Source organism: Musa acuminata, chromosome BXJ3-5, assembly GCF_036884655.1.
Source record: "Musa acuminata AAA Group cultivar baxijiao chromosome BXJ3-5, Cavendish_Baxijiao_AAA, whole genome shotgun sequence".
Lineage (NCBI taxonomy): Eukaryota > Viridiplantae > Streptophyta > Magnoliopsida > Zingiberales > Musaceae > Musa > Musa acuminata.
Window position 1 is genome coordinate 4,168,909 of NC_088353.1, and position 20,317 is coordinate 4,189,225.

Consider the following 20,317-nt stretch of genomic DNA (forward strand, 5'->3'; position numbering starts at 1 on the left):
AAGTCCACAAACTTGAACTGCAAACATGGACAATTGACCCAGCAAAGTCTTTGGTCGAATAATAGTTGGAGTCCGTCAGCATCTTGACCGAACCTGATTCGGGTCAATGTGAATAGTGCACACTTTGCGGTCAGATCAATCATGCAACTTAACAGTACCGCAAGTAGTTGGGAATAATTGTTGGTGCCAGTCGACAAGAATCATTTAAGTGGTCGATTTTAAATGTCTTGGGAATTATCTTGCGGAAGAACCCAATGGCTCGATAGAAATGGATGATGGAGCGCACAGACCTTAGTGGTTCTGTCGAGATTTCCTTTACTTACCAGCGAATACAAAAGATGCATCTGTTTTTTTAGATATATGATTTTTTAGTATATTTTTTTTTATAAACGAGGACTAATTATATATTTTCTCATGTTGGATTTTTAAAAGTGATCTCAATAGTTTTGAAAATGCTATAGATTATTAGTCTATTACTAACTCTGTCATTTAATTATTTAATAAAAAACACTTCACATGTGAAATTGATGATCAAAATAATTGCATAATTATTTTAAAAACTTGATGATCTTAATAAAAATGACGATGTCATGTGCGATAGAGAATGATTCATACGTGAGCCATGTTGACTAGTGGATACTTGAGATCAGGGTATTATGAAGATGGCTCCAAAGTGATGCCAAAGTATAGAAAGGACGAATATGGTGAATATTATTCAGAAGGAAGAGTTAACGTGAAGGGCCGGAGGGGTGACACTCGTGTCAAAGAGGTAGAAGAGTTTGACGCCACTGATTATAGTAGAGGAATTATTAAGAGAGATGAGAAGTAGCATCTCCTTAATCGGAAAGGAGGATGGAATACAGGAGAAGTAAAGATTGGAGGTGGCAGAGGGATGCAAGGAGCTCATGGATGACATGATTCATTAAGCAGTCGATAGGCTAGGTCAAGGTGGTGGAGTTTAATGTGGTGATGGAGATGAAGAGGTGATAGATGAGAGGAAGTCACAAGAGACATAGAATGAGAAGGAAATAGTAAAAAAGATGAAAACAACAATAGGTTGCTAGCACCATCGCATCATTGTATCACATATCGAATTAGAAGGCGAGGAAGAGTAAGTCAATAGAGATACGGTTTTCAAATCACAACAATTACTAATATAAATGTAATTATACAACTAGTGACCCTCGTGGGTCCCACGGTGAAAGTTTATCCGTAAGTCAAATTTAATTTAAGTAAACTACAATCCTATTTTTTAATCAAAATATCCTTATTTTTATTATCTATTTGTGCCAATTTTGCACACGATGTTATGTGCACTATTTTCCAACAAAGGAATATAATTGAGTTAAAAGTCAACTAACTTATAGTATTTTTAAAATTATGGAGTCCCAAATATAACTTTTAAAATGCTAACTAAATTAGCCCTATACATAATAGGTCTCAAGTTTAAATCCCTTATATTTGAATTCATGTGTGAGCGGCATATATTATTTTATATAATATTTTTAATAAAATTAATTAAATATTTATTTGTGTGGGTACAATAAAAAAATTCAAATCAAATCAAAAATTGTTTTTGAGCCATAAGGATCGTTTCATGCGTGCCTTATGAGAGCAATTTCCTCACTCGCTACTCTCAGCATCTCTCTCAGAGCAATTTCCTCATACATGGCCACCTCGCTCCACCTCCTCCAACGCTCATCTCCCTCTCTGCCTCAGACGCAGCAAGCCCACGCCGGCCTCCTCAAGTGCGGCCTCGTCCCCGTCGACGCCCACCCCACTACCAAGCTCCTTACCCTCTACGCTCGTCACCTCCGCTTTGACGATGCGGCTCTCCTCTTCCGCTCACTCCCTCGCCCCGACCCCTTCTCCTTCTCCGTTCTCATCTCCGCCCTCGTCCGATCCCGCCACTTTTCCCCAGCCCTCTCTCTCCTTCCCTCCATGCTCTCCCTTCGCCTCGCTCCCGACCCGTTCGTCATCCCCGCCGCTCTCAAGGCCTGCGCCGCTCTCCCCTCCATCGCCCTCGGCCGGCAGCTCCATTCCCTGTCCCTTGTGGCTGGCATCTCCGGGGACCCCTTCGTCGCCTCCGCTCTCGTCCATATGTACCTCAAATGTGGAGCGATGGCCGACGCGCACGTAGCGTTCGACCGAATGGCGGAGAAGAGCATCGTGACCTGGAGCGCCATGATAGCTGGCTACGCGACTTACGGACACGTAGGCGAGGCTTTGCGGATGCTTGAACGCATGCGAAGTTCCGGCACAGAGCCAAATCCGATCACCTGGAATGGGATGATCGTGGGTTTCAACCGTAGTGGGCGTCCTTATGACACTGTGCTGCTGATGCGGAGAATGCACTCCGAGGGCTTTGAAATGGATGCGGTCGGCATCTCGAGCACGCTTTCGGCGGTCGGTGACATGGAGGATGTTGTGATCGGAAGTCAGATTCATGGCTATGTCACCAAGACAGGACTGGGAGCCGATAGTTCCGTCGTCAGTGCTCTAGTCGATATGCACGGAAAAAGTGGTCGCCCGGAGGAGATGGTCCGAGTGTTTGATGAGGCGGGCCAAAGAGATGTCGGCTCTTGCAATGCTCTCGTTGCTGGACTTTCGAGGAACGGCCGTGTTGATGACGCTCTAAAGGCATTTAGCAATTTCGAAGCACAAGGGGTGGAGCTAAATGTTGTGTCTTGGACCTCGATCGTGGCTTGTTGCTCGCAGAACGGGAAGGACATGGAAGCATTGGAGCTCTTCAGGGAGATGCAGATTGTTGGGGTGGAGCCGAATGCGGTGACAATCCCGTGTCTGTTGCCGGCTTGTGCAAACATCGCAGCCTTGTTGCACGGGAAATCGGCCCACAGCTTTGCTCTTCGAAAGGGCATTCTCGCGGATGTGTTCGTGGGCAGCGCCCTGGCGGATATGTATGCAAAGTGCGGTAGGATCAGGGATGCTCGAGTCGTCTTTGATGCAATGCCATCACGGAACGTGGTCTCTTGGAATGCAATGATCGGAGGGTACGCAATGCACGGAAAGGCGAAGGATGCAATTGAGTTGTTCCTTTTGATGAAGAAATGCAGGCGAAAGCCCGACCATATAACCTTCACCTGTGTGCTCTCTGCTTGTGGTCAAGCTGGGCTAACAGAAGCGGGAGAGCGCTACTTCGGTGAGATGCAGGAAGAGCACGGGATCACTGCCAGAATGGAGCATTATGCCTGCATGGTTAGCCTCCTCGGTCGTGCGGGAAGGCTAGACGAGGCGTATGGTCTGATAAGAAAGATGCAACTTGAGCCAGATGGCTGTGTGTGGGGAGCCTTGCTCAGTTCTTGCAGGATTCACAACAATGTCGAGCTGGCAGAGATTGCAGCAGAGAAGCTATTCCAGTTGGAGCCTGGAAATGCCGGGAGTTACGTGTTGCTCTCAAACATCTATGCTGCCAAAGGGATGTTGGAGGGGGTGGACAGGATGAGGGATGTCATGAAGAACATGGGTGTGAGGAAAGACCCAGGATGTAGCTGGATCGAGATCAAGAACAAGGTGCACATGTTGTTGGCTGGGGACAAATCACATCCCCAGATGAGCCAGATTGCCGAGAGGTTGGAGAAGCTTAGTGTAGAGATGAAGAGATTGGGGTACCTCCCGAGCACCGACTTCGTGTTGCAGGATGTGGAGGAGCAAGACAAAGAGCAGATCCTGTGCGGGCACAGCGAGAAGTTAGCGGTAGCATTGGGACTCATTAGCACGCCGACAGGGACTATGCTCCGGGTGATCAAGAATCTTCGAATATGTGGAGACTGTCATGCTGCTATAAAATTCATATCAAGCTTCGAGGGCAGGGAGATACTCGTAAGAGATACAAACCGGTTTCATCACTTCAAGGATGGAAGCTGTTCTTGCGGTGATTACTGGTGAGCATTCCTTGTGAATGTTGACTGTAAATTCATGAACACTCGAATCCATTGGTTTCCAGAATTCATGAAGGGTTGGTGGATCAAGAATACATCCGAGGAACAAGATCAGATTTCATGGAATCTACCAACTTTAGCAGTTGACTTGAGACTCGTTGGCAGTGATTGGAGACAGGTAAAAAGGAGCTAGAAATAAGTAGGAATTGGTTCGAATTGGTTGGTCAGTACTTCCACAAGATTTGCAAGTCTGATGGATGATAGAAAGCTGCTGGCATAGATAACTTGATGATATCTTCATCTGGGTCCTATGTTTGAGAAGAGAGACCAATGCAACCCATTAAGTTTGACATATGCTTCAAGGTATGATCGGTTCAAGCTTCTTTTCCTTCTCTTGGGTGTCAGCCTTGAATGAAGGCTTAAAGCTGGTGATTTTGTCATTTTATCTTATTCAGATCTCTTCATAAATTTCTTCGAGGAGAAGGAAATGCAGATCGATCTACGCTAGCATTCCAAAGAATCCTCGTAGTTAACAATTTGACCCAAATATCAACCAGCGGAAAAAAAAGAAATAATTTGCATTCTAAGAATTCCTCAGAGCCAAGTAAAAGTACACAGTTCTTACTTACTGCATTTCTGGAGCTGCTCCAGAAGATGAAGAACTCTTACACGCATGGCAAGATCCACCGAACTCCCAGGAGGAGAAGACCAATGATGCAGATTCACCAGGTGTATCTGCGCCTGTAACGAGGAGAAGATGTAAGGCACTCCTTTATCTTCCTTCAGTGTCTTGCAATCACTGCCTTGCTCTTGATATATGCCGATGCCCGTTCTCCCTGGCCTACAACCGAAACCCCCCAATTCCAGCAACCATGGAGACCCTAAGCTTTTAACTTTCTGAACTCAAACCAGATCTCGTAATGGTTGAACAACAAGCTATCGTGTGTACGCTTCCCAACGTACTCCAATCCCAAATTCGTGAGCCTGTTGGTGCACACATCGCCGCCCAATCGTGAACAGAACTTGATGTTGTGGGACACAAAGATCCGACCTTTCTCGAGTTTTAGCCTGGCTGACAACCTCTCCATGCCCACCCAGACCAGCGCGTCGGGCATGTGGAGGAACACCGCGCTAGCATATATGAGATCATAGAGCACGTCGGACCCGAATCGATCGAACTCCATGTCCTCCCCTCGGAGAATGAGCGGCCGCTTGTGGAGGAGACCCTGGGAAGGGATCTCATAGCGGAGCGCGGCCATGAGGGACAGCTCGTCCCGCTCGAGGCAGTGGAATCTGGCCGGGTCGAGGTACCGGATGAAGTGAAGGCCGACTCGGAGCGTGCCGCACCCGATCTCGAGCACGTGGTCGGCGGGCGAGAGACTGGCGGCGGTAGCGAGGAACTCGAAGACGTCACGGCCGCCGGCCCATGGCTCGCCGTAATTACTGTGGTGCTCCTCCACCAGGAGCTCCTCGGGGCAAGGGAGGGCCGTGTGATTCTCGGCGTCGTCGCCCTTGTAGTGAGAGACGCCCTTGAACCTGCAGAAAACAAATCAAAATCAGATTTTATTTTGAAGGACTTGAACCAAATTGAGGGACTTGGGTCGATCGATGGGAGAGGAATCGACCGGCGCAGGTCTTGGAGCTGCTGGTCGCGGGTGCGAGGGTTGATACCCTTGCGGAGGGAATGCCAAGCGGCAGGCGAGGATGGGGGTTCCTGGATGGAGTTGAGGACGAGTTGGGATTTGAGCCAGGCGATGTCGTCGAGGGTCGGGGAGATCGGATCTGGGGGTCCAGTGGCCGCAGCGATGGAGGAGGCCGCGGAGGTGGTAGGGCAAGAGAAGGATGCAGCAGACGAGGAGGAGGGAGCAGGGGAGAGAGAAGACAGAAGAAGGAACAGGAGGAGGGCGGCGGCCGCGGTGAGGAGGAGGAGGGATGCGGGAACGGTGATGCCTTTGGAGGGGAGAGTCGCCATTGGATCAAGCAGTTCCGCTGCACGCGATGCGCAGCAGTGACCGCAAAATGTATTGTGGTTGACGGCTCGAGCCTATATTATAATTATATTACATTAAATAATATAGTATAATTATATTACATTACATTATATTATATTATATTACATTACATTATATTATATTATATTACATTACATTACATTTGCGAATTAATCGGCTTGAGCTAAGAATTAATGGAGTCAATGAAGAAATAAGATGCATTTGCGAGCTAAATAGAAATCGCAAGCTTCACCAAAGGCTGTCAGGTTGCACGAACATATAATAGTGTCAACACAAAGGATGATAATTCTCGTGGAATGGGGGGATTACCATATCGATGTTAATAGAAGTCGAGCTGTATAAACACAAATACTGGACGCATTATATATGACAAAAGCCCAAAGTTTCACCATCTCTGCTTTCATCGAAATCCACATCTTAAATGACTAAACACGAGTGTGGCCGAATCCAACAATGTTTATAAGGCAAACTTTGGATAAGCATAACCGCATTGGTGTGCTGCTATATGTTTGTTCCCATCTTCTCATGCAATACATAATTAGTATGGAATGATGAACATTATGCCCGGAAAATTAAATTGCAAGGAAAAGTGCATACTTTTCCTACAATATATAGAGATGTACACATTCCAAAAGATAATATATATGGAAAAATGGAAATGGAAATATATAACAAAAAAGAACCACAAGTTCCTGGATAACAAAATTTCACATTTCTATCTCTCCTCTCCTTGCTGTTCATAAAAGATAAGATGGACATCCCTTAATTAATGAGCGTGTGAGATTCATAATTGACCATCTGCAAAACATCGCTTGCAGAAGAGTCGATCGAAACAGTATGGAAAAATGTGTGCTTTAATTTAGTACAACATGAAACCACATGATCTGCCTTCAGTAAGAATTTCCGAGCTTCGCACTTGCATAAGATGTAAGAGAACTTGCAGGACGATCGATACCACCTCTTATTGACACTGTTGGACCTTTGTGTGAGCTGACCCAGCCGGTAAGACTTGAATCGAGGAACACAACGACGACAGTAATGTCATCATGAAAATGCCGGCGAACTCCACGATCAATCTTCTTTAGGTCAGAGTACCTCATCTCTCTTTTCTTTGCCGCTTCTTGTAGTGCAGCTTTGACAAGCCTCCGAGCGATTCCCTGCGAGAATCAATGTCAAGGATTAATGATGTAGTTCCTGTTGCAGATTGAAGCATTACAGTTGAAAGACAAAAGGTGGCGAAGCTTTGGGTAACAATGTTATCTTTTGGAAGAAGGCACAATATCAACTTAAAATTAAAGCTAAATATTGGAAAACAAATTGAAGTTAGAAAACCCCAAATCAGCTCGGACATTCATGGTTAGCCTAATTGAGGAATTTCACTCTACAATCTGAAAATGTTCTAGATAATTTCACATTCAACAAAAAAGGATGCAATTCTCTTTGCCTTAAAAATCTGAAACCGTTCTTCTAGAAAATGATATTCTAGTTTATAAAAAAAAATCAGTAATGAAAGTTCACGATCAGAAACTTATTCAACTATCATGATTGTATTAACATGTAAAATTGTGCATGCCCACTACAAACTCTTATTCACATAAATTCACATGCCGTTAGAAATCAACTATTTCTGTCATTGAGATCTCCCCTCAAACAATGGTAAACAGTTAGACTCTCGCAATTAATTTCTGGATCGTATAAGTATTGAATGTGGCTTCATTGTGATATACAAGTTGTGCTCCCAATTTAACAACTAGCTATTTTGAGATGAAGAACATACACTGCATGGATTATTTTGAACGATGTTGACTGCTTCCTGATTGCTTAGATGCTCCCAAAGGCCATCAGAGGCAAATATCAGAAATTGATCTTGCGGCTGCAATGGTAGTACAGAAATTGATGGTTCAGAACTAAGAATTGGTCTTTGGAAAGGCTCTCTAAGAAGGAACTTTGCTTGCAAAGGCTCCTGGTTAAACTCTGTTTTCTTAAGGTACACGTCTCCAATCGACCTAGAAACCTGCAAGCAAGATCATAACACCTCAGAGTTACAGTACCTACTGCTGATAACAAGCAGAACATCAGGAAATATATGTATATACATGCCACACTTTGCCAAAATTAACAATATTTAATTGCAGACTTTGCCAATATCTCAACTCTGTAAACTTTTCAGAGTTGCATGCATGCCACACTTTGTTCATTAATTCTATTTGCATAATTGAATTTCAATTTATACTGTAGAATGCATTGCGTTTTTGAGATACTATTTGTGATCACTCTTGAGTAACCATGCATCATTTTGAAATATGAACATCTAATCAGAAGAATGCTTTACACAGGATGTATAGCAGCAATCTTCTATCAACACCAATACCCATATAGAAATTAGGCTGTCGTGAAAAGAAAACCTGTCCATTAAAAGCATCGATACAAGAAACACATGCAACATAGACCTAAAGGATGAATAATGTGACCTTGATGACAATAGGATAGAGTGGAGGACATCCATCCACCAAAAATCAGCAAGAGATATACTTAAAAAGAGAAACTAATTCCTCCAAATTGATACTCGTCCATCATAAAGTTCTAGATTTGATTAATACTCATCCAGGGAAAATAACAAAAATATGAATTGGCATAACGACGATTTGATTAATTTTTACCTGTATGACTCCCTTGACACGCCAAACATTATGTTTTAGAACTACAATCTCAGAATCATCTGGATGCAAGGCATGCAATTCTTGTCTGACTGACTCAATCCCTGCATTGTGCTCTTCTGATAACTGGACAGCCAGAACTTCTCCAGTTGCCTTGACAAGCCTACCTAAAACAACACGGGAGTCTCCGAGGTTTGCAACGTATAGGGTTCCGCTGCAGATAATGCCCGCCAAACAGCAGGAGCCAACGGCTGCTATCTGAGGTTTCACAGGCCATTGTTTAGTTACCAGAGATAGGAACCCTTCTTCCGTCGCTTTGAATGCCTTCCGTATCACATCAGCTGAAATTGATTGTTGCTCCGATGCAAATCCTGCCATGCAACATATATATCAGATGGCATGCTCTGGGGTGATTTTTGGCTATAGTTCATATAAAGAATTAACATTTTTATACATCGGAATGACCAAAAAAGGACCAGCGCGAATTATATAGCACATGGAAATCTTATCCTGTAGCAAATCCTAGAATATGACTGAAAAGCTAGGAGACAAAATGGAGCTGATTACACCAGAAGCATTAGGAAAAAAAATCATATCATACCATGTGTCAAGATAAATTGCGTTCTAAGGTCAGAATAATGCGAACACAAACTCATTAAGGGAGAACTATTGATCAGGACATTGAAGGATGTCGATGCACCATCCACATAAATAAGTACACAACGGCAACAAGGTTCACACTCCAGCTTCAGAAACTTACTCTTGAGATGATGGAAAAGATGATCGTTGATGTACCGGGATGTTTCTGGACCACCATGTCCGTCGTAGATCCCCACGAAGGTCCCGTAGGGGCCGAGCCCATGCAAGCTCAGCGAACCCGACTCAATCTGGCTCTGGTCCTCAAGTAAGCTGTTCGCCTGGACAACGGCCATGGAGAAATCCCCATTCGCAAGCCGTCCTATATCCTTGTACCAGAGAAGCCCGTCTTGCCGCCCAAGAGCGTCGGTGCCCGAGTGGTCGTGCCGCCGTGACGACGGCCCCCAGCAGGACCTTAGGAAGTTCATAAATCTCTCCGTCATCCCTCATCTTATGGGGAACTGCCTCGGGTTTTCGACGACATCAAAAAAATTGTTCTTGACCAATTACAAATCATACCGCGGAAGCCCCATATCTCTCTTAATTCCTAGTGATTATGAGAAGAAGAAGAAGAAGGAACGTGAAATAAAGAAAAAAGCGCAAAACAGCGAAAATATCACTACCAAGCTCCAAAATTGCCAAGTCGGTTAAACAGAACAAAATTGCTGCTTTCCGCTTCGAATTCGGCAGTCTCTCAATACCACCAACGACTGATCCGAAAGAAATAAAAGAGCATCTCAATCTTCCTACCTTCCACAAGAACGCATCCTGCGTTTCCTCCAAATAAACAAGAATAACATATCAAAACCTGTCCTTTCTTTCATTAAAGATCACAACAAGGAAAAAAACTCCGACCTTTCTCCGAAGAAAATTACGCAATATCTGGGCTCTTTCGGGCGGGGATCAAGCAAATCGCACAGGAGGAGAGATCTCTGTATCTCCGCCGAAGGATTCCGGAACGAACAAAGCGGAGAGCTAAAAGGACAGATAGAAAAAAGGAGGCTCCTCTCGCTCTGCTCTCGATTACCCGGCCCGATTCGGACGAGCCATTGGGCAGGGAAGAAGACGGAGAGAAGAGGGAGCTTAAAAAAATATGGGATACGAACAAATTAGAGACAGAGAACCCCCAAAGAATCCAACCAAATAGAGCTCAGAGACAGCGAGGCGCAGGCCCCGGCGACGGGCTCCACCACCACCACACAAACACGAGTGCAGATGCGCAGATCAGGTAAACCATGGGTAGGCGTACTGTACTCCCCTTTTCTCATCTCCCCCCGGAAATGACCTCCGTTACCGAAACCCGATTCGGAATTAGTCAAAACGTTAGTATTATTTGGATGCAGACGGATCCGACCCGATAACATCACCGCACCACCGTCATTTGAGGGAACGATTCCTTCCCCCCCACCCCAATTGAACCGAAGGCCGGTCCAACAATTGGTCCATAGGCAGCAACCGCCGCTCCGCTTGCAACGCAAGAATGCCATCGGTGGAGAGTTGGATCGTCCCGGTACGATCGCGGCAGCCATGTCAACTGATGGGTCCCTCGCACTCGTAGGATGCGACCATTTGATCGTGTCCAATGGCGATAATGGCGGTGGAGAAGTGGTTTAGGTTACGATTGCGATGGGAGTGGATGGAGGATTTCGAACCCTCCGACCGGTCTGTGCATGGTTGACCTTTACGTCTAATCCCCACCTGACCTAATTTTGTCATCATCAGACAATAGATCTTGTTAAGTTTGTGGTGGCCATCCATGCAGGGAATCTCGTTGCAGTGATCACACACTACATATAAAAAGAGTCGTGAAAAGAAGAAAGGGGATTGGATCTCTGAGATTATCGATGACTCTAAATCGTGAATCATGCATAAGCATGCAATATCTACGTCTTACTCTCACACAGACAAGATTTAGTATACAAAGATAATTTGATGTGAAAACTTATACTTTCCTCTGTTTGGGGTGGATAGACATATGTCCGCCTACCTGTGCAAGCTTAGAACAAGCGGTAGGATATGCTACCGTGTTTTCTATCTGCTAAGAGTGTTTTGCTCGCAGGGTTATTGTTCTTGCTTGCTGCTGCTAAAATTAGAGTAGCAGTGGCTAATTTCTTACTCCTTTCTTGCTGGGTGGGATGTCATAATCAATTGCCCATGCTTTAATGCGTTTGTGCAACCGCCTCTGGTGCTGTTGCAGAACCCACACAGCGCCGCGCCTGCAGCAGATACAGAAGAAGAAGAAGAAGAAGAAGAAGACAGAATACAGAGACAAGGAGACCTCTGTTGAATTCGATTATGACATGGGGCTTCAGCTTCCTGTGTTGGCAACATTTCCATATGCCACGGCCAACCATGTCGTAGCGTAATCCAAAGAATCATCCATCAGCTACTTACTGACTGCATGTAATTACTCATCGGAGGAAAAATGACACCTTGTTTTGCCATACTCTTTGTCTCTTCAAATCTATGTATGTATTGCATAAATATCATACGCAGTAAAAGCTAACAACAGTACACATTTCTTGACTGTGCATGCATCGCTTTAATATGCATTTATTCACGTTGAAAAGGATGGAACTGATTAAAAGCCAAGAAAGCCTGATGGGTTGAAGTAACTCTCTTCTCTTTCAAGCCAAACACATCCTTAGTTTCACCGAGAACGAAATATATTAAGCTGGGAGGACTTTACCATCACAAAAGAGGCAAGTACTTGTTTGAGGGGAAGATGAGGAAAGCTAGTACATGAGAAGTTAGCTTATCAGCGAGAAGGAAAGAGGGGAATACACCCTTGTTGGTTTTGTAAAAGGAGAGACTCGAAAGAGAGGAAAGCAAGCTTGTACATACCAAAATTCACAGAGAGAAGAGATCTAAACATCCCGCCTACACAGCGGACAAGAGGCATGCCTGATGACCCAGCTATCGATGCATGGCGAATGGAACATGTGGTGGCAGTGGGGCAACTTCCTCGCCATTTCTCCAATTTTTAAGTCCTGAGACGAAAGGTGAGGTGAATGGTAGCTGTGTGCAGCACAAGTTTCAGGAGCAGCAAAACCTACCTGCAGGCAGACCGAGCAGCAATTCTTCTCCCCTGCTGCGTCCTCACGGTCTTGGGTAGTAATTCTGAACTTGGGAATTCTGTCGATTGCATCCATGGGCATTCCTCTGATGCCTCCGGTCTCGAAGAAATCGAGACTCTCCATGAAGGGCAAACTGAGAGCACTCATCTGAGGACGTTCATCGTATATAAACCACATGGTAGGGGTAGTCTCAGTAGGTTTGAATCTCTGCGACTCAGGTAGAGAAACATACCTGACTCTGTACTGCACTCTGTACAGCTGGGCCAACCTTCTCCCGAACCAGTCTTCCGCTCAATAGGCTAGAGATTATGTCCATCTGTAGAACTCAAATTAGAACTCACTCGAATCAAGCATTCGGAGTTGCGCCACTAAAAGGTCGTGATATCACAGGCAATATCTGAAGCTCAGGCTTCAAAAGAATAGGGACAAGCGTTGGAGAATTACCACGTAGAGAACACTCCAAATCCCTGACTCCTGGGAGTTCCAGAGGTCAAGAGATGATTCAACAACTTCGATGGAGAAGACGGCACCAGAAATAGCTCCGATTCCAGCACCTCGCAGCAGGCCGCTCTCAGTCGCTAGGCCTATGGGAGCACCTGTGATGGCCCCGACCAATGAACCAACTGCACAACATGACAAGGAGAACCATTTGTTGGTATATCTCGTCTGTATGAAGCGGCAGGAGCTCAAGAACTCATACTTGGGAAGATCTACAAGCATATTTTAGATGATTCACGAAAAGAATAGGAATCGGCACGGGAACAGAGACAGTTATCCAGAGAAAATTAAGCAATTCGGGTGGAAAATTGTAGGAATAATCAAGCAATTCATCACCCTCTCCATGTTATTTCTCTCTAACGGAAAAGAAATATTCGCGTGATGAGAAAATTAGGGAGACATCCCTACTGGAAACAATCAACACCGACAGCGGCAAACAGCAGAAACAGGAGGAGGCAAGAGAGGGTCAGAAGAGAAACAATCGACCTATCGCGAAGACACAGGTGACTACGGCGCAAAGCACTCTCCCAAACATCTGAAAGACCATGAAGCTGTATCCGTCACTCTCTCTGCCCTCGGAAGAAGAGAAGTGAGAAGAAGAAGAAGAAGAAGAAGAAGAAGAAGAGGATGAGGAGGCAAGGAAATCCATGTCCTACTGTTGAGGAGTAGGTGGGATGGGCTGTGGACGTGAGGGTAATATATACAGAGAGAGAGAGGGAGACATATATGAGAGAGGTGCTTAAATGTTGAGAGTGAGGGAGCGAATGAAGAGCAGAACCGACCCCCATGCACGAAATGTATTTGACCTTATGCATGTATTTTCGCAACCCTACGTTGTCCTACCTACGCCGGAGGTTAAAGAAGCTTCCTCGGTTCCTTTTCACTGGTTCTCTGTGGTGATGGTTGCAAGAAAATGACTCGCAGCAAGAAAACCACGGATGTGCAATGAGTACCAGTGAAGTGCTCAACAAGCACTTTCTCTTTGAGTTCACGGAGACATGCCAACTAATGCTCCTCCTCCTCCTCGAATCACACAAGAATGGACTGAAACTGACCCGAGAGATCATGGGCGTGGAATTGACTTGTGGCCCAAGATATGGGCGTGAACTTGTATTGTATGTAATCTGAGACAAATGAACGTGTACCTCCGTCCTTCGTGAGGTGGCCCATTTAGTAGCACTCAGAATTAGCAGTGCCCTAAATATCGTGAGGATAATAAATGAGACAGCTCATGCAGGGCAGAATTCAGTACGAGCATTCGCGGTTGGGAAAACGTCGTCTGCAGCTTCTTCAATTTTGAAGTAGGAGGTCGAGTGAAAGAGAAGACACGAAATGCCCTCCGCTTGCTCTGTATTGTGGATGACCGCAGGTACTACCACAAGGAATTGAAAGAGGTTGGCCGACAAGATGATTAATCTGCGCTCACGACATTACGAGCAAGAGAGCAAATGGGGTGTCCTCGGTCAACGTTCTTCGTGACCATGCAACGGACTGCATCAAGAAGAAGCTTATATTAGGGTGCTGTCGGTCATGAGCGGCCGGCCGGTGTTATCCCCCAGCACCACTCTTGCAGATGGTGTGGTTATGTCTCTAAGCCATCGTTTAACTCATCCCACATCCATCCACAACACAAAAATATTTATTTACACGGTGGATTGGTCATCAAGTTTTTTAGTTGGATAGTGCGTGGAGACGAAGGCAGTTGTCAAATAATGAAAGGGGTGAAGTAGATGCTACCATGCTAATGGAAAGCTTGGAAGGAAGCTTATCTGCAGAGTGTATAGTGTAGGACTTGGCCGTAGAACAAGGAAGAGGTGAGTGCTACCAAACGGTTCGGTAGCAGATCACACACATCACTCTACGAAGGAGGAGTGATGTTATTATTATGAATGTTACGTAAACGTTAAGCAAAGAGAGAAGAAAATTATGGAGAAGTAAAAGAAGGGAGAAAACGAGGAGGAAGAGAAGACCGGTAGTTTTAATAGATTAAGGAAATGGAATTAGGAAAAGTGAAGGGTGAAGGATAGTTTTTTGCACCAAGCGAGGCCTCTGTTTCCCTTTCCTTCCTTCTTCGGTGTGTTAGCAATAGAAATTAAATCGTTCGTAGAATTATGTTACTTGGAATATAAAACATTCAAGTGTAGAAAAAATCAAATGTTCTATAAATATTTTATATATCTCAAGTTTTGATTAAAAAATACGAAGAAAATATATTTTGACTACTCATATGTGTTCTTTAATATATCTATAGGAATCGAAGAATCGATTCGGAGAGTCTCATTATTTTTTTATATAGTGAAATTTTAAAAAAATATAAATATAAATAAGGAGCATCGAATCGCATCGAGTTTTATACTCAATATTTTCTCGGGCTGTATCTTATTATTATTGATTCTTTGGATTATTGATCTTCTTCTTGACGTATTTTTTTCGTCTCGACCATCCGTTTAACCTCTTAAATATATTTCTCCTTGAAGAATTCAGATTGCAATGTTTTTAAGAAGAAGAACAGGATGGGTTTTTTAACCGCAATGTTTTGATTAAATATATTTGCTTTTTACTTGAAAAAATATATAGAATTAGTGTTGTATGTATGTATGTATGTGTTGGGACTCCCTATCACGATTATTTATGATGACAGAAAATATAATTCAACTGAAAATGAGAATTGCACACTGGACAGAAACGATTTGTTTGTCGGTCAACTCCGACGACATGTTCATGTTTCCAAGGCGTGGCTTCTGATGCTCTCCGGTTCTGATACTCTTCTCAGCTTTCGGTGTCACATATAACGACGGAACCAAACCTGAATAGAATATGAAACCAGCGGCGCACGGCGTTTTGGTGGCGGCAAATCTTTCGTCCGATGAAGCTTTCTATTGCAGGAGTCAAATCAGCAGATCAAATGTCAAGGAAATAGCAAATCAACAAAGCCATGAGTACCCTTCATCCATCGCACATCGCGGCAACTCTCCTCGTGGTCCACTGACATCGCATCGCCTTTCCCTGTCACTGCCATCACTGAGCAAGCTCCGGATGCCGCTGATGCCTGGGACCGCAGCTACTTCAATGTCGTCTTCTTTTCTAGGGTTGCGCATGTGACTCGTGACAGGGATATAATAGTGGGGTGGTTGAAATCTACTGATTGGCATTGATGATCATGTTTGCTGAAGTTAAGAATATGGGATCGGCATGTGGAGAAGACTAGAAGATGGGGTCAGTCTTCGTACCGAAAGCCGCTTTCGAATCATGGAAAACCTCTTTTTCCTTGCAGCAAGGGGCAAGCCTGCCTGCTCTGCCGATTGCCCTCCCGCAGCAGCCTTCATTGCCAACCCAAACACTGATAACCAAATAGGATCCTTTAAGTTACTGTGTTTGTCCTGCTGTGTTGGTGCCACAGTAGCGTTACACAGTCATGGGTGCAGTACGAGTAGGACGGCAAGGCAACGAGATCTTGTCGAGGTGACCGGAGAGTTCTTGAAGCCAATGCAGGGAGACCAGCACGGTGACATTATTCAGAACAGGTGGACCGACTGTCTTCTGGGATGGATTCTCGTGATCTAAGCTCTAAATAGGTTGGCCTCACACCGACGAGGGAATTATGGAAGAACTGTTTATGTAGCGTAAGCCAACAGTGTCATGGATCAATGAAGGAGACAATTACTCTGTTCTTGCTCTGTGAGTCGAAGAAACCTGGATTCAATTCTGCAATTCATATTTAACCGAAACACCATTATTTGCTTACCAGATATACACACTTTTACTTTGGGATGGATCCCTTGCTTTCTCCAGAATCATATGTGACCTTCCAATTCTTCATAATTGATTCCACCATCAAGGCATAAGCATACATGTAGGGTGATACTGTACAAGATGTGACTTGGCATTTCTCCGTTCATCTCTAGTACTGTACCTGGAACACCACTTGTCTTCATTGTCTGGCTTGTGGCGATGCATGGTAGCAGTCATGAATCCAATGCAGTCAATACTCGCACTCTTTGTCCACATCTGATTGTGACAGGAAAACGAATGTAGGTTAAGGAAAACTACTTTGCAACCTTACTGCATCCATAAGTTGTAGTTCCTCGAAGGTAATGGTATCGCTACTACGATCAGTATCCATGTTCTCGAACATATGTTGCACTCCCTTAACCTACTCTTCTGCAAGAATCTCTGCAATAACCTTCTTCATCAGTCAAGAAGAAAGCTTAGTTCAGAACTGCGCAAGTTTGGCCTTATCCAGGTGAGGGAGCTTGACGGCGTCGGAGGAGATGGGAACTTCATGGATTTCAGTGAGACAACATTCAATTAAAGGTTGGACTTCTTCTCCTCGTGCCACCATCGACCCTGTTCTTTTGGCTTGTGCTCGGTGGGATGTTGATGGGTCTCAAAGAGTATTCTGCTCCTTTCCTCTTTTCTTTATGCTCCTCCTGCTGTCTGTGAACCGTAGGAAAAAGCTTTTGCTAAAGGTGGTTTAAATGGAAGGTATCTTCGAACCTGGGGTAAGAAGATGCAAAGTATGTTGTCAGATAAGGCAAAGGGATGCATGCTCTGTGAACAAACATGCGCGCATTAACCTAATTAAATTGATTATTATCTGTGAACAAGTTTGGTGCAGAGGAACTTTAGCTTACCATGTTAGGGAACTAAGAGAAAACTTCATTGCTTCATTACTTTTTATTCAGTACTCGAATTCATTGCTTCACGATCAGAAGGAAAACCACTGCAGATAGCAGGCCGCCAATCCAAATTGGAAATGGCACCTACACAGAATACAAAATAAATTGCCATTTTTTAATGTTATTGTGCTTCACAAACACATCTCTACTTGATTTAATGCGTAAAATGAGGCTGTGAGAAGCTCACAAGAGGGCTCAGTCCTGAGCTATCGATTTGCTTCTCATCGGTGAAACACGATGGCCTATACCTCGTATGCAAGAAGATGAATATAACAGGATCTCTTGCAAGCTCAAATAATAAGAGTGCATAGGTGTCCTCAATGTCTCCTTGACCATCTTGACATTTTAAAGAAAGGTTGCTGGGTTTCTGAAAGTTCTATAAAGAAGATAGAATGCATCAAATCCAAATAAGCGCATCAGCTATGGCCCGTCATGTCGAGCGTCTCATCAAGACCCTTCAATCTCTGCAAGCCTTCGCTAATTAGGAAGCGAATTTTCTGCTTATCATCGCAATACCGGTTCTTCTCTATCTCCTGCCTCATAGTTTGTCTCAGCTCATCTGCCGGTATCATCGATTCTTCAACTGTTGCCAATTTATCATAGAAAAGAAGAGCAGAGAGTGAAAAAAAAAAACAAGTTACTGATTAACCTCTTGCATGAGTAGGTGCCCGACGTGCAGTTCTCAATGCCTGCCTATAAAGCTTCAGTACACGAGCTCGAACTATGAAGCTCTGCAGATCTAAATACCGAACCATAGTAGATTCACTGCAAAGGTATAAAAATCATGTCATTTCACTGAAGATCTAAAAGAAGAAAGTGTGCATATCAAATTTCAGGTCCACTGAAAAGATAAATATCATCTGTCATGATATCTCTTAAAGTTCATTTTAAGACGATTCTCCCCACTGGTTTGCATGTTAGAACTAATGTGTACAACTATAGATTAGTGAACTTGTGGCTGATAGAATGTAGTTATGAGAAAACCAGGTACCTGAAGCAATGCTGGAAACCAGCTCGAATCAGACCCAATAGGAATGTGTCATGATACCATCATCGACAATCATTTAACAGTGGCACAAACATATTGGAATCTTCCGATTCCTTTTGGGAAAGCTACAGTGTTCTTACGATGAACATGTTGTTGCTATCAATAACATAAGTGTATAGGCAATGTCAGGTTTTGGTAATAAGATATGCAAGATCAGAAAGGTAATGACTCGGTGTTCAGTTGGTCATGATCGGAAGATGCATAAATAAGAAAATGAACTAAAACTCAATCAAATAGCCAATAAAGATTAACTAATTTATTTGAAAAAATACAAAAAAAGAAAATTTCAGTTCTGTGTATGATCTTAAGTTGGAATCTGATTCGTAGTGTACTTCTCACAATCTGAAACAGACTCATAAATGTCAATAATCAAGAGTCCCAAGGGAAAAACTAATAGTTACTGGGAGTGGGAGTACAACTCTGTTAAATCATTTGGGTAGCATGCACCACCAAGACACACTTCCAAGCAAACACTTGGAAGCCTGTGTTTCTATGTGAAATCGCTTCATCAAGAATCCCATCATTCTTTAAGGATATTTCTGATTGGCAAAAGTTAGAAACTTGCCATTCACTAAGTTTGAAAAATTCGCAATAACTCCCGGCACTCCATAGTGAATCATACGGAACTTTCCTACGAACATCACAACCAGAATGATGGTGTTTGTGAACATTGGTCATCGATGCACAGTTACTACAAATGCCTAGCTAGAGACCTCATCAAAGATAAGCGCTGACGAAGACACCAAATTTATGTCAAGCTACATCGGAGCAAGCACCACTACGGCAATTCGACAAACACCTCGAGTGCTAACACAGAGAGCAGCATCTCTAAAGTTGAAAACAAATCCAAACAGGACGTTTTTTGCACGAGGAGGACAGTATCCAGTCGACAAATCAGAAATGTTGATGCAAGAGCACAAGAAATCAACCACACCGAACCGAGGATAAGATGAAAAATCCGCAGCGACGATCAGATTTACGACTATATAGTGTAAAAGCATGATACAACCGTTTGTTTGGTGCAGAAAGAATTGACATGAGAACATACGCAGAGACGGAGTCGAAGTAAAATGGCGGCTGATTCGGGAGATACAAAGAAGTCCTTCCAACAGTGAAGCACGCACGAGCTTAGACCATTCGGCTTTAAAGGAGGCAAAGCATCTCTAAAGAGACACCTCGTTGGTCAAAGCCCGAAGACTTCGAATCGCCTGGTTAGATTCCAGTGAGCATGATCTTGATATTGGAGTGGACTAAGAACATCAGATGAACTCGATCAAAATCTGACACACACAATCGACGTCAACAGAGAGTTTGGAGTACGGAGCTTATTAACCAAACCAGTTATTTTTTAGTATTTCAGTCATTACACGAGTTTGATCCATTTATCATAACAATCTCAGTTTTATTGACAGATATACAAAAATAAAAAATAAAAATATAATTTTAACGTTCGATGATAAATGACGATGTTGTTAGCGTTGATGTTGATGCAATTATTTGACCGCCTCCGACGACAATAAAGTTTTCTTTCACCACAACGTCAATTGCCTCCACAATGATCGTGTTGCCCGTGCCAACATCATCGCCTCTTTGCCCCCCAAAGGAACATAAAATCGAGTCCTCGAGATATGTTGTTGGCTCGATGCTTGCGTTTCCTTTTGGGCTCCGCTTACGTGTCAGCGTGGCCCATCTCATCACTACTCGACACCCTCGTCCCCCAACGGTAGTCGATGCAAGGACAACAACGATAAGGCCCAATAGCAATCGCCATGCGATCAGGACACTCTCAGAAGGCAGCTCCTCAGCTTTAT

At 44.0% G+C, this 20,317-nt stretch overlaps 5 protein-coding genes across 6 annotated transcripts; 1 reads left to right on the top strand and 4 right to left on the bottom strand.

Moving 5' to 3' along the window:
- The first annotated feature begins 1,621 nt into the window (after positions 1-1,621).
- Positions 1,622-4,251, top strand: LOC103984549 (pentatricopeptide repeat-containing protein At1g20230). The gene has a single exon (XM_009402066.3). It carries the CDS (start codon positions 1,669-1,671, stop codon positions 3,904-3,906), a length of 2,238 nt encoding a protein of 745 aa, XP_009400341.2. The 5' UTR covers positions 1,622-1,668; the 3' UTR covers positions 3,907-4,251.
- A 207-nt stretch (positions 4,252-4,458) lies between these two features.
- LOC135637575 (uncharacterized) lies at positions 4,459-5,931 on the bottom strand. The gene is made up of 2 exons (XM_065150187.1): positions 5,525-5,931; positions 4,459-5,435 (listed from the first exon to the last, which is right to left on the bottom strand). The coding sequence occupies exons 1-2, from the start codon at positions 5,869-5,871 to the stop codon at positions 4,781-4,783; spliced, it is 1,002 nt and encodes a 333-aa protein (XP_065006259.1). The 5' UTR covers positions 5,872-5,931; the 3' UTR covers positions 4,459-4,780.
- A 623-nt stretch (positions 5,932-6,554) lies between these two features.
- LOC103984547 (probable protein phosphatase 2C 60) lies at positions 6,555-10,319 on the bottom strand. Its single transcript, XM_018826643.2, has 6 exons — positions 10,060-10,319; positions 9,828-9,972; positions 9,329-9,751; positions 8,572-8,939; positions 7,689-7,925; positions 6,555-7,068 (listed from the first exon to the last, which is right to left on the bottom strand). Exons 3-6 carry the CDS (start codon positions 9,645-9,647, stop codon positions 6,802-6,804), a joined length of 1,191 nt encoding a protein of 396 aa, XP_018682188.2. The 5' UTR covers positions 9,648-9,751; positions 9,828-9,972; positions 10,060-10,319; the 3' UTR covers positions 6,555-6,801.
- A 1,491-nt stretch (positions 10,320-11,810) lies between these two features.
- LOC135638852 (NEP1-interacting protein 2-like) lies at positions 11,811-13,521 on the bottom strand. 2 transcript variants are annotated; one of them, XM_065152341.1, is made up of 5 exons: positions 13,266-13,497; positions 12,726-12,904; positions 12,514-12,597; positions 12,261-12,428; positions 11,811-12,194 (listed from the first exon to the last, which is right to left on the bottom strand). In XM_065152341.1, exons 1-5 carry the CDS (start codon positions 13,426-13,428, stop codon positions 12,072-12,074), a joined length of 717 nt encoding a protein of 238 aa, XP_065008413.1. In that variant the 5' UTR covers positions 13,429-13,497; the 3' UTR covers positions 11,811-12,071. The 2 variants fall into 2 exon arrangements, with proteins under 2 accessions (XP_065008413.1, XP_065008412.1); XM_065152340.1 differs by having other exon boundaries at positions 11,811-12,428; positions 13,266-13,521.
- Positions 13,522-17,549: 4,028 nt separating this feature from the next.
- Positions 17,550-19,834, bottom strand: LOC103984545 (uncharacterized). Its single transcript, XM_009402060.3, has 3 exons — positions 19,555-19,834; positions 18,108-18,223; positions 17,550-18,017 (listed from the first exon to the last, which is right to left on the bottom strand). The coding sequence occupies exons 2-3, from the start codon at positions 18,211-18,213 to the stop codon at positions 17,875-17,877; spliced, it is 249 nt and encodes an 82-aa protein (XP_009400335.2). The 5' UTR covers positions 18,214-18,223; positions 19,555-19,834; the 3' UTR covers positions 17,550-17,874.
- Between the last annotated feature and the right edge of the window lie 483 nt (positions 19,835-20,317).

What these genes read in the sequence shown, in the direction of transcription:
- LOC103984549 (XM_009402066.3), top strand. Translation starts at nt 1,669, where the DNA reads ATGGCCACCTCGCTCCACCTCCTCCAACGCTCATCTCCCTCTCTGCCT.
- LOC135637575 (XM_065150187.1), bottom strand. Translation starts at nt 5,871, where the DNA reads ATGGCGACTCTCCCCTCCAAAGGCATCACCGTTCCCGCATCCCTCCTC. An exon ending in CAGCTCCAAGACCTGCGCCG is followed by an intron (nt 5,436 to 5,524) that starts GTCGATTCCTCT and finishes TGTTTTCTGCAG; the next exon opens with GTTCAAGGGCGTCTCTCACT.
- LOC103984547 (XM_018826643.2), bottom strand. Translation starts at nt 9,647, where the DNA reads ATGACGGAGAGATTTATGAACTTCCTAAGGTCCTGCTGGGGGCCGTCG. An exon ending in TCTTTTCCATCATCTCAAGA is followed by an intron (nt 8,940 to 9,328) that starts GTAAGTTTCTGA and finishes GTTGCATGGCAG; the next exon opens with GATTTGCATCGGAGCAACAA. An exon ending in TTCAAAATAATCCATGCAGT is followed by an intron (nt 7,069 to 7,688) that starts GTATGTTCTTCA and finishes TGATTCTCGCAG; the next exon opens with GGAATCGCTCGGAGGCTTGT.
- LOC135638852 (XM_065152340.1), bottom strand. Translation starts at nt 13,428, where the DNA reads ATGGATTTCCTTGCCTCCTCATCCTCTTCTTCTTCTTCTTCTTCTTCT. An exon ending in TTTGGAGTGTTCTCTACGTG is followed by an intron (nt 12,598 to 12,725) that starts GTAATTCTCCAA and finishes TGAGTTCTACAG; the next exon opens with ATGGACATAATCTCTAGCCT. An exon ending in AGAGTGCAGTACAGAGTCAG is followed by an intron (nt 12,429 to 12,513) that starts GTATGTTTCTCT and finishes GAACGTCCTCAG; the next exon opens with ATGAGTGCTCTCAGTTTGCC.
- LOC103984545 (XM_009402060.3), bottom strand. Translation starts at nt 18,213, where the DNA reads ATGGTTCGGTATTTAGATCTGCAGAGCTTCATAGTTCGAGCTCGTGTA. An exon ending in GGCACCTACTCATGCAAGAG is followed by an intron (nt 18,018 to 18,107) that starts GTTAATCAGTAA and finishes TGATACCGGCAG; the next exon opens with ATGAGCTGAGACAAACTATG.